The 12,669-nt window shown below is 39.5% G+C and overlaps 1 protein-coding gene across 7 annotated transcripts in view; it reads right to left on the reverse strand.

The window, feature by feature from the left end:
• The window catches only part of C2CD3 (C2 domain containing 3 centriole elongation regulator), a 50,646-nt gene that overhangs the window by 12,043 nt on the left and 25,934 nt on the right, over positions 1-12,669 (reverse strand). For 5 of the 7 annotated variants that reach the window (XM_049822939.1, XM_049822942.1, XM_049822938.1 and 2 more), the window contains 7 exons: positions 11,837-12,457; positions 10,644-10,961; positions 6,209-6,347; positions 4,638-4,702; positions 2,736-2,941; positions 1,848-1,948; positions 758-934 (listed from right to left, as the gene is read on the reverse strand). In XM_049822939.1, the coding sequence (XP_049678896.1) occupies positions 758-934; positions 1,848-1,948; positions 2,736-2,941; positions 4,638-4,702; positions 6,209-6,347; positions 10,644-10,961; positions 11,837-12,457 (1,627 nt within the window). The remainder of the gene's footprint in view (positions 1-757; positions 935-1,847; positions 1,949-2,735; positions 2,942-4,637; positions 4,703-6,208; positions 6,348-10,643; positions 10,962-11,836; positions 12,458-12,669) is intronic. The other 2 variants (XM_049822941.1, XM_049822940.1) reach the window with 2 other exon arrangements.

Consider the following 12,669-nt stretch of genomic DNA (forward strand, 5'->3'; position numbering starts at 1 on the left):
AAAGAGCTAGTTTTAAACTTACTTAATCAAAGAAGGTTGGATTTGAGATGGCCTTCCAACAGAAGTCATAAAGGCAAGGATATTAATTGCCTTTATGACTGAGCTTGACAAAAAGCTAAGGATTTCTACCTGCTTAAGATCTAAGGATTTTATGATATATTGCTTGTGGCAGCATGGGAAGGGATGGAATAACTCAGAAAGTCTCTTTCAGTCCTATATTCCTATGGATAATAAATATTATTCTTCTAAAATTTATACCTGATTTAAACCTAGAGTCTAGTCAAGAGAAAAGTGCTTCCAGTAAGGAGAAAGGCATCCTGTTGGGAAAGGACATCCTGCTCCATGCATCACAAAAACGCTTACAGGCTTGTTCTTGAGTCTGTGAGAACCAACACAGAGGACTATTGGCTTAATAAATAGTGTGTGTTGTGTTACAGATGTACAAAGATGGACAAAGAAAAGCATTCTAATCAGATTTGAAAACACTGCTGTTGCTGTTTCACTTCAGAAACTCACAGCATCACTAGAGCACCTCAGCCCTGATGCAGTTCCCAGCCTAGTCCCTGCTTTTCCAATCTCATCTCATCCTGCTGTAAATGACACTATCTCACTGATACCTCTTAATCATTAATATACAATTACTATATATTTTCATTTTTAGTTCCTTTAAAATTGGATGCAAGAATTCTTCACTTTCAAGCTCTGCTTTGCAAACCTAAGGATTTGAATTACCTTGTTGGCTATATCTCTGCTTTACCTGAGAGCAGTTAGAAGAGAAGCACGTGATGACAGTGATAATGAGTCCATCTTTGCCGCCCGGTACGCATTGCCTTCTGCTTGCTGCAGGGATTCATGAAATCTGCGCACATTCTGCATATGCTCTTCATGACGAGGTGTGTGTGTTCCAGGGCGATTAATTCTGCTAGAAACAGGCCTACGTTTAACAACAGAACACAGGTTGAAATCTCTAATTGTGAAAAGTCTGCCAACTAAGACTATCCAACATCTTTAAACGCACTAAAGAGCCACCGATGGATGAAAGTAGCTCTTTCAAATGTCATCAAGAATGGCATTTACTGTTTCAGATTTAGACTAAAATAAAGTAAACCGCAACTACCCTCTCTGCCCTGATTAATAGTGTGGCTGATAGGGTATTTACAATGTCTGCTAGGAGCTGCCAAGCCAGCTGCGGTGGCCCACGGTCCCTCTAAACTTCAAAGACACATACAGGAAAAGTATCATCTCCTGTGTATGCTAAATAAACAAACCATGAATTAAAATGCCCTTGCACATGTTGCTAGTTAAATATATAAACATTGGTGCTTGTTTTAAGGGACAGAAAGCAGGAATTGCTGCAGGATATCTGACAGTCCTAGTCCTGAACATGCAATACTACAACATTTCACCAGCTGTCATTCACCGGCCATGGACAGGACTTACAGCAAAATAGAGGCAATGTATCAGTAATACTCTATTCTAACTTACACTTATTATCCTTATTAAAAAAAAACACAAATACAGACACAACCCTTTGTAAGAATAAGGCCTGGAAGAAGTACCTGCCAGTTTTAGCAATGGCATAGTGTAAATCCTAATGTAAATGAAACAAATTGGGAAATATCAGTGAGAAGATGATCTGGGTTTTGTAGAAAGGAACCTGTCTCAGGACTGCTATCTCCTGGGCCACCCTCTAACTGGTAAAAAGAATTTGGTATAATCTTTCAGCCCAAACACAGGGAAAGACCTTTGACAGGGTTTGATATTTTTCAGTAGAGTCAATAGGCTTTAGATAGGTAGATTTCTGAGCCCTGAAAATAATCAAAGTGGTTGATAGCCAGTGGACTTACCGCTCTCGAGTAGGAACACTGACTTCTTTTGACAAGGTATTCAGTGTCTGCTTGGAAAAGCTTGTAGCATAACTAGGAAACATTGGAAAGCTGACCTTCACCTGGAATTAAGAGGAACACCGCACATGAGTCTTCCACAGCAAGAAAACAGAGAAATTAAAGTAGTATCTTGCTGAGCTAACAAACAAAAACTTAAGTTTTCTAAGTAGCTTTAAATTTTCAAGGGATTTTCCAGCAGAGCCAAAGTACCATGTCACAACATTCTTGTTTCAGAAACATTTGTTAATTCCCCCCACACTACGAAAGAGTAAACTGATGAAAAGTAGGGTATAGGGGCTCCATTACCTGTGTATATCACACCCCAGTGTAACTGGGAAGTCTAGAGAATAAGAAAAAACCAAACCAAACCCAAACCACAAGAAATGGCAAATCTTCCAGAAAAACAGATTTCTGCCAAACTACATATTTCCTAACCAACAAAAGGCTGAATTTACAGTATGTTTTGGGGCATCTGCTGCCACCCAAACCAGCAAACAGAACAATGCCAGGCTCCCAGACATCCAAAACCACAGAATATTCTCCTAACAAAAAAACCCCTCAGACACCCATGAAGCAACAACAGAGTGAAGCCACTGGAGATCATCATGACCTCAGTTTGAATGACTGCTGTAACTAGTGTTGGCCTGCAGCTACCATGGAAACACAGAGCAGCATTCTTCAGCATTCTTAAACAAGGGATTAAGTGTTTCTAGTATATTTACACAGACTGATCCATTACAGTACTCTGAATTTGCTATGCTTGCTCATTACTTCAGAAACCCCCAGAGTCAGTGCTGATTATTAGCAATCTAATCAGATATGCACAGGGGAGGAAACTGAAGCACGTACTGAAGAACTTGGTGGCTGGGTCCGGATTCTTGCCTGCCTTTCTTCCTTGAGATTATTTATGTTTTGAAGAGGTGAAATTGCTACTTTGATCTGCCCTCGGCACTGTCCACTGAAGTCTGTAATATTGTACCACCCACAAACGAGCTGGAAGCCAGAAAGAAGAGGAGAAAGGTCCACTGATGCAAATCCTATCACTCGCTCAGTCTCTGGGGAAGAAGAATAAAAAAGCAGATATTACTTTCAACTGCATGTAAACAAAACATTTTCAGGAATGCTAAAAATCAGCCAACTATACAGGCCTTGAAATATGCTTAGACTTTACAGGGAAAGACATCTTATAAAACTGAAAAAATGGTATAAAAGCTGACAGCTCTCACAGGGTAAAGAGTAATTAAAGAGTGGAACAAAAAAGTGGAGGAAAAAGAAAACAGAGTTTAAGACAACAAAAACGAGACTTAGATTTTGGTTGTTAACATGCTTCAAACTAAGAGACCTATGGTGCCTGATTGAGAAGCAGGAAAAATTGTTTCAAGCAATTAAACCAGCTTCCTCCCTAAGGATCTGCCAGAACAGCTGTCCCTACTGCAGCTGTTGATAACCTGAACACCTACATTGGTAATAATTCACAGCAGAATGAGTGCCTTGATGCAGGTGTAAGAAAGGACATGAGAGTTATGTATCTTATGCAATACTTAATCAGCAGAACTAGTTAAACCAGGCTTGTAATAAAGAGAAAGATACTCAGCTTGAAAATGGGCTGGAAATAAGAGACAATCAGAGACTTGAAAAAATAAACCTGCAGGCCAACCCGGGAACCTCAGCAAATGCATTCCACCTCCGGAATTGCATTCTCACTTCAGAAACTCCCATTTCTTCCCTTTTCACTTTGCCAAAACTTTCAAAAAATGCTGACTTGTCATTACACTGTTGCATTTTTGTGCAACATTTTGTACTTTCTGTCTTGCAAATTTATCTGAAGTACAGAACAAACAATCCTATCCAAGAAGAGGATATTATTTGGATTACTTTAGCAGTTACATTCAGCTAAAAATGTCCCTGCAATGATAATGAAAGACCAGAACAGGGAGAGGGATTGCCAGGAGAATCACTGTGTACACACAGTACTCTCTATAATACAGAGGAAAGGCTGAGTTACAAAGGAGTTTATTTTTGAAGCAAAAATCAGACAGCTGAACTTTAATATGTAAAAAGAAGGAGAAAACCCCAGTAAAGATCATATCCTAGCAGTTTGAATTGAAGAAGTAGGGCTGTCTTCCCAACAACAAACATGGATTTTTGCGCTTGCTTGGTACCAATTAAATATTGGAGGATCTGGGCTAGCAACAAAGCAAGCAAACACCAGTTTGAACTATTAGCAGCATCTTTTATCATTTAATAATAAACAGCAGGTTCAGTAAATATGCTTACAAAGAGCTTTTATGTTGTTAGGTTTGAAACCCAAGGCCTTCAACTCCCCCAGTGAATGCTGAGACCAGATACAGGAGCAATTGTTAAAATATATCCATGCCACTATAAAAGTATTTGATTACAATTGCCTGGCCACACTTCAACCAACTGCAGAGGCAACAAACAGCATATGAAAGACACAGTAAAGAATTTCCTTCACTAGGAAAAGCCAACCTCTAAAATACTGTCAAATTAAAACCAGAAAGAATACAAACAAACCAAACCTTGCCAGATGATTAATGGGGAAAAGGAGGATGCCAAGAGGCACAAAATCAGTGGGTATTATCTCTAGCATTCTTCTAGTGCAAGGTAAAAAATGTTATTACAATTCTACTCTCCAATTTACATAATAGAATTTACTTTACTTGTATTAAATACAAGTCTGTAAGGAATGCAGAAAAGACACTCCTCTCAATACTGCACTACAAACTTTACCTGCTTTATGCCACACTTTGAAGACCAAGGTTTGCTGTGGATCCAGCAGAAGCTCTTTGGATAATCTGTTGGGAACAAAAATCATAATATTTTATAGAAAGTAGGGAAAAGAACAAGTACAGTAAAATGCCTCTGAAGTTTCTATGCCATTGTATCTATCCAGACAAATCAGCTTCTTTCTGGACTGATGGGGTAGGCGTGAAACACACCAAAAACCCAAATCATTGAGCCCTCAAAAGTGTAACTATCTTCACATGGTTTGGGCTTTTGCTTATTCTGGAAGTATTTCCCTCTCCTCATTCTTCTTGTAAATTTAAAAGACAGGACAATAAACCCATGAAGAAATGGAAATACAATTTATCTCATGACTCAGTAACACAGTGACAGCAAAGCACTGGGGCTATGGTTGAAAGCTGTAATGTTTGAAGTTGATTTCTGGAAAAAAAAACCAACCTGAAAATTGAGGTGTCAAATGTACAACAGCTTTTAAGTTTCTTGAAGCAATTTGGATATGACTCTGAGCATAAGCAGCCTCTGAAACAAAACTTTTAAACTTCAGCTATCAGAGCCTTTCAATGGTTTAATTTTCATATTACAAATTCCCTAAAGCCAAAAACCCAACTCAGCAGTATGGCAGAAAAGACCAGTCCTGTGGAGGCACTCGTATATATTTGTGATTGTCAAAATAAATTCAGTACGCTTTCTTGTTGCCTGTAACAGACTTGTTCCAACTAGTTTAGAAAACGCCTTTGGCTACTGCTTTGGAATTAATTTAAAATCTGGTATAGAAACACTGGGGAAGCAATAAGATTTCAAACACAGGTTTATTTCTGAATATTACCATGTATGACTTGATCTGCTGAGGTTCCTTGGAGTGGTCAATTCATCTGCTCTAATTTAGGTTCATATATCCAAGTCCAAGCTATGTTCCCTACACTATTTTGGCAGTCACTGGAGAGAAATAGGCATCCTAGGGAATTTTGTCTTAAGCTGGGTCTCTAACACAGATCAAATGACTCACTGTCTGGAGGGGCCTGCGTCTCTCCAGTGACTGCAGAGGAAGCCAAGGCTGAACAGCTCTTGAGTCAGAAACCTAACTTTTCAGTAGGTGAATCCAAACTTAAGAGCTCTGGTCCTGAACCAGGACATAATTTCTAAGTATGAAACTAAGTAAAACATACAGAAAAAGCCAAAAAAGTGGATCAAGTCTTACTTAAATTTGCCAAGAGTCCTTTAGCAATTAGCAGCCCCTTCCTTTAGACAGGGAAACTACAGATGAGTGGAAACACACTGACTCACCCAAGGTCTTAAGCCAAAATACAATGCAGCCAAGGTTCCGTGCATGTCAAACTGCCCTTCCTCACATAAGCTTTAAGACCAAGCCTTCTCAAACAACTTTTCACCCAATATGAGCAGCACATGGTGATTGTAAAACATGGAAACAAGCATTTTTAGCTGAGAGTACAGGCCCGGCAAGTAGAAAAGCACCCCCTCCCAACTGGATATGTCCTTTTCATACCTAGCCTGGCTGTCAGACGCAAAGTGTGTCTGTGGGAGCCCACATCGCTTACCTTGCTTGTTGCTGAAAGTCCCAGACCGGTGAGTCTGTATTTTCTATTACTGAAGTGGTTATTGGAGCATCTGCACCAGCAACAGCAAATGATACACAGCTACTGGGTGCTGTTACTTCACGTTCTGTCAAAGGACTCCCTAAAATTATATAGAATTAAATACAGACTTGTTATTAATAATTTTAAAAAGCAAATCTAAAAGCAGTTCAGCAATTAAAACCAGATAATTAACAAAGAAATCCTTTTCATTTGTAGAGCTGAAAATACAAATATTTACAATAGGACAAAATATTACATGAACCTTTTACAGAGCAGAAACCAGAATATTCAAGGGAGAAACAGAAAAAACATTTGCCCAAGATCATCTGAGAAGTCAGAGGCAAAGCTAGGAATAACCCTGGGTCCCCAGGTCCTATTCCAGTGCTTGATCTACCCTCCATGCTGGGCCACAGTTTGGCAATCCTAGCTGCAAACACAGAAAATATTCAGCATTACAAAAGGCAGTTTGACTTAAGAGCTGGACTGCTGAGAGGAAGCTCACTTGTGTCGACTGAATAAGAAAACGTACACCTGGTGTTAACGATACCCAAGCATTAATAAACTTTCTTATAGCCTCTCTTAGGTCTTCTCAAAAAGATCGTAATAGTTAAGAGAAATTCAACATTCCCGCAAAGAAGAAACAAGTACCACTTGCATCCGTTATGAAGATTTAAATACAGAGGAAAAAGCAGTATATAAAATTTTACTTCAAGTTCTTGCTGGCTTCCCTCCCAACTTTTCCCACCACCCTTCATACCCATTGCAGAAGTGGGAGTTTGTGTTACAGATCAATTGTCACAGCCCCCTGTATTTTCCCATGTGCTTTGAGCAGGGATAGAGCACACAGAAAATAAAATACTGGTCACTATGTGTACTTGAAGTGCACATGTGCTCCCACTAGCCCTGCTCTGACTCCATCAGGAAATTTGAGGGAAGAAAGTCTACTGTAGATGAGGCCTTAACATTTTGACCAAAACGTCAAAGTTTTTATCAGAGTTGGGGGGGGGGGGGGGAGAGTGTTGGGAATCAATTGCCTTCATGTCCTAGTCCAGGGAGCTATACATGGTGCAGCAGGTAGGCTTTGCTAAAATTGTTTTTACGTAGCTTCAGGAAATACCATTTTTAATTTATGCACAAACTAGACCTTTGTGATTGCCAAGCTAAGCAACTAGGATGGCATTCACTCTACAATACACCAGTGAAAGCTTACAAAACTCCTTATATAAACATTGTTTCCATAGGGCTAGAACTGTAAGCACTTAATCCCTTATTCATCCTGAAATAACCTGGGAAAAGGTTTGTAAGAAAACAGATAACAAATTAACTAGTCTGACTTAATTGGGCATGTTTGCACTCAGAGGCACATAGTTTATCATCAGAGGAATGCAAGGTCAAATTAAAGGGTGGAGCTAGATGTTCCCCAGATGCTGCTGGATATTACAGATTAGGGATTGTTGAATGAAAACTGTAGAAATTATACAATCACTTGCACTGAATTATAGCCCAAAAAGGAGGAGAGATGCTTAGGGCCTCTTCCCTTCTCTATGTGACCCTTTCTCCAGGCTTGGACCCTTTTAGTCATGTTCACATCAGTGAGATTAATTTGCTGCAGCGTATCATGGCTTGTAAAGCTGCAGTAGCATTTTATTGCTTATGGAACTGTTCAGATGGTGAATTTGCAGCTAGGAGAAATGGATTTAGCCAAGGGGAAACAAGGTCAGACTTTGCAACCAACTATCACTTGGTTATTACAGACTGTTTCCTCCTTTCTGCTTTCCAAGGATTCAGTATGTGGCTTTGGACTTTTCCAAGACCTTGCTGGCCAGAATGATCAAAACTAATGAGTATGAATCTGATTTAATGAAAAATAATTCTCTTTTCTCCTGAAGTCTGATTCTCTGTGAAAATATGATCAAATACGACTGATTTACCGTAGCTTACTGACCTCATTTATGCCTTGACCTTGACGATTTGCTTGAGAACAAGATTTGGTTTTTTTAACCATATCTACAATGACTTCAGTTAAAACATGCCACAAAAAACTCTTTGCAGTTTGGTAATACTGTAGATGTGACAATTCAAACACAGATGTGGGCAATGTGAGCTCTGCTTGGAGAAACAAGCAAGACCTGTCCAGACTAGCTCACCATATCCTGCATGTAAAGATCAACCTTTGTAGTCAAAGGCAAAACCAGCATTTCTCACATGTTAGCTTCCTTTTCTTCTAGGAAAAGAAAGCCTATAATAGAAAGAATTGTTGGCTCTAATAGGAAAGCTCAGCCATCATCAAAGGAGTCTTACAGAGCTTGATTTAGCCTAGCAACTCCTAATGCCTGAACTTTGCAAAGAAGTTACACTTAGAAGTTATGAGTTTCTTTCTGCTTTACAAAAGCAGTGTTTGAAGGACAAGGTGAGAGAAGGAATTGAGATGTGCGACCTGACAGTTCAGGAAGCGGGTGGTAAAACACAAAAGCTTTAAGCCTAGGGCACCTCCTGCATGACATGGTGTGCACTGGCAGCATAGTATCCTGATGACTACCACAGATAGAAAAAAATTAACAGACATCTATTCCATGGGGATGCAAGAACCGTACAGGAAAAGATGAAAAACATGGCAGGAAGAGGTTAGTGAGTGCAAATTAAAGTGACTTCAGTCCTTAAAAGATGCATCGGAAATTCTGTTCTAATATTGTTCAAAACAGTGTTCAAAATGGTTAGAACTAAGTTAAAGAAAAGACTTGTTGGTTTGAACTTCTGCATTTTGTAGAACTTCTGCATTTTTATAGAATTAATTTCATTCCTTCCAACATTACGAAATTTAGGCTATTTCTTTTCTTTATATTATTTGGAAGATGAAGAAAAAGAAAAAAGGAAAATTGATTTTAGACAACGAAAAACATGAAGAGGCTTGGGGAAACATTTTGTATCTTCACTCAGTTTCTGAAAATCGTGTATCTCAGGTAATTCTTGCAAAAATGCAGGAAGCGTATCATCTATAACATACTGCACTGGAAACATATTCCAGCCTTTTTGTTTGTAACACAATAATTAAATTATCATGAAGAATGAAAATTCTTCTTGAAACCAGCTTACATAGCATTTGTTTCAGTGTATAAATTGCCTCTCAGTTAGTTACTTCTAAAAATCCCCTAAAATGATAAGCTGTTTGAAGATGGAAACATTGCAAATAGTGTACGCCATCAAAAGAAACCTCCTTTATCCCATCAAAAACTCTGCAGTAGCAAACAATGTTGCATCAAGTTTCCAAAGACCATGAATTCGAGACGATTATAGAATCATTATAAAAAAAGCCATCTGTAGGGCTCACTATGTGTCAGAATTACTTAAATCATGGCTTATATTTGATTCCTTCAGTGGTGTTACCATACTATAAAACACTGAGTGTTCCTTTCTGGCATATCACCTGGACTGTGAAACTGTTGATCTTAACAGAAACATTTCCAGTAAACTCACCTCGGGTCAGTTCCTTATTCCCATTTTTATTTAGGTGGCATGCAGTGGCCCAAACAAGATCAGATCACTCCAAGTGCTGAGCAAACACAAAGTAATCAAGTCATGCAGTGCTAGAGGTGCCCAAGATGAAGGGTAGAGCACCTGATGCGTTTTAAAGGGTTTAACTCATCTTTAACAAAGATATTCATTTACAGACTGCAACCTGAGGGAAAAACAAAAGGCTCCAAAAACCTGCAAATTCACCAAGCGTGTTACATTGCTGCACATCAAGAACCAAATATCACCTGCTAGGAAGGAATATTTTAATACGCTTAGCATAAATTTAAAAGCAAAGAGCAATTCTTTGGTGACCCTTAGCACAGTGACTAGCCACCGAACTGTAATTCCCACTCTACAGAGCGCGAAGCAGCATGTCAAGCTTGGAAGAGCTCAGACTGCTCTGCCCTTACATTGCCCTTCCTCACTGCTGTGTCTGGCAGTCTCCAGATAGCACAAGTAAGCCAGCTTTACAAAACTGATTATACGCTAAAAATGCAAATTTGCAAGAGTCTTTGAGATGTGAGTGTCTTGGGGTTAAGTTATTCAGATAATGCTTAACTTCAGAATTCAGCTGTCATCTGTAACAGTGAACATTATATTATTTATATTTTGGATTTTATTAATAGAGATAGCTGAACAGTTTAACCTCCTGCTTCCCCTGTACTTATACAATGATGCAATGCTCTCGGGGTTGCAACACTACGAAGCCAAGTTCAAAACCCATCACGTCCATTCACTGTGCTGGAGTAAGTTTGAGGATTTGTTTTTAAATTGCTCCATGCAGTACCTGTTATGAACAGAACCCAGGAAAAAAACCACCACCAAACCCGCAAAAAAAGAAAAAAGAAAGAAAAAAAAAAAAAGGGGGTGGTGGTGATGTTACCTTTTAAACTTAGATGCATTGCTCTTTCCACAAGGATATTGACAGCAACTGTGTTTTCCAGAAATGTCACATCATCTTCTTGTGAGTTGCCATTGGTGATTTCCGAACTTATGATATCCAGTTTCTGACTCTGATATTCAGAGACCTGTTGGCTCAGATCAGGGGCTTTCTCTGTGCCTTCGTCTTCACTGTTGCTGTATTCCTCAGCACAGTGAAGTCTGCTGGGCAGAGCAGCAGAAGTGGAAGAAAGGACAATGTGAACACGTACAGCAGCTCCTGCCAGATTTGCAGCGTGGCATCTGAACAACGGGTAAACCCCTGCGAGAGAATTCACAAACAACCAGCTAAACAAGCCAAAGAAAAACAAGGATCTTGGAAAACAGCTGGCACAGTTCATTACGGCAGAGATCTCACATCAGACCAGCAGAATGAATTTTGATTTTCAATGTAATTTCTATGCAAGGTATCACCCAGTGTGCTTTTAGAAGTATCAGTTTGTAAAGGCAAAAAACAGTTGAACAATCCCCCCAACTGCGTACACCTTCACTTTCCCGCTGGCAGCTCAAATTACTATTTTAAAGAACATCAACTTCCTGAGAGCTCTGGGAATAATGCCTCTGAATAATTTTATATACGTATACAGAGAATGTAACCTATACACAGCATAAAATTTTTTTTTTTAACTCTTGTTCCTTCTCCTTCCCTGAGCATACTCAAAGAGCCAATGACCTGTCCACAAATCTGCCTGTAAGCTGGTGGCTGATGGATACCACGTAGATGACAGAAGCCTAAGTAACTGAATAGAGCAGAAGTTTCCATGACCTTCTCAGTGCTTAGTCATTTGCTCTGACTGCAGGCATTCAGCCTCCTTGAGAGACGTTATTCTTACTGTGTCTCCCTCTATCATGATGCCCAATCTGTAATTCTGAAGAAACATTCTCAACCAATCCATGTAGGCTAATTGCTGTCCCTATTACTGCCATTTTTGCACTCATTTAAACTTGCTAAGTTCTGAATTCAGAGAAGCAAGCGTTTTAACCTTGTTTATCTTCAGTGAAAGGAGGAGTTGAGTGCATGTTGCATACAGGACAAAACAAAGCTGTAAATATTTTGCTTAAAGTGACTAGAGAAGTAACTAAACTAAAACATCAATAAAGAGGAATGAAACATGACAATGTTCTTTAGGAACTTACCACTAATACTTAGTGTTGTCCTTGACCTCTCTGCTAATGCTGCGAGGTCAACATAGGCAGATCCAATAAGACGATCTGTATCAAGTGGTCTTTCCACATCATTTTCTTTACCATATGCCCACCACACCTGTATTTCTAATTTCTCCTCTCTGAAGAACCAAAGCAGTCCTTGACTCCTTCTGAGAGTCACCTTGTTTGGTTTCTTAAAATTCACTGTAACGTTCTTTGTGTCGTCACTCAATTTTGGCCTCCGAAGCAAAGTCCACGTGGCTTCCTGATTATATAGCTTATACCTGAGGTAGCAATAAGTGCTTTTGTTCAGGTGTGTCTGGCCTGCAAGCAGCACACAGTCAACTGGCAGCCATACTCTTGGAGTTGAGATGGTCACAGTCACTGGATTGGCACTCTGCTCCCATTCGTCGCTATCATCCATGCTGTCTTCACGGCTCTCCTCGCTGTTCCATCCTAAAAGCTTAGCGGCCTCCAAAACATGCTCTCTGTCATCCTGATGAGCAAAGGTAACAGAAAGTTCCAGTCCTCCAACAATGGCCTGCATGATGTTTGTGCAATGTGAAGGCATTAAATCTTCAGATAGGGTAACTGGGTACCAGCCTGTAATACCTTCAGGAGAAAAGATCATAATTAGACTTATCCTACCTTTTGAAAAACTGTAAAGAATTTTGTGCTCTCTGCTCATTATTCAAGGAGCAGTACTTGAAGTGTTTATTTCTTGTGAAAGTTTTGAATTTGTCAAATAATTTCTAACCTGAAAAAGCAGCAAACTGTTAGGCCTCAGAAAATCTCGCCAGTGGTTCTGATCCCAAAGGCATTTT

Source organism: Accipiter gentilis, chromosome 19 (assembly GCF_929443795.1).
Source record: "Accipiter gentilis chromosome 19, bAccGen1.1, whole genome shotgun sequence".
Classification (NCBI taxonomy): Eukaryota; Metazoa; Chordata; class Aves; order Accipitriformes; family Accipitridae; genus Astur; species Astur gentilis.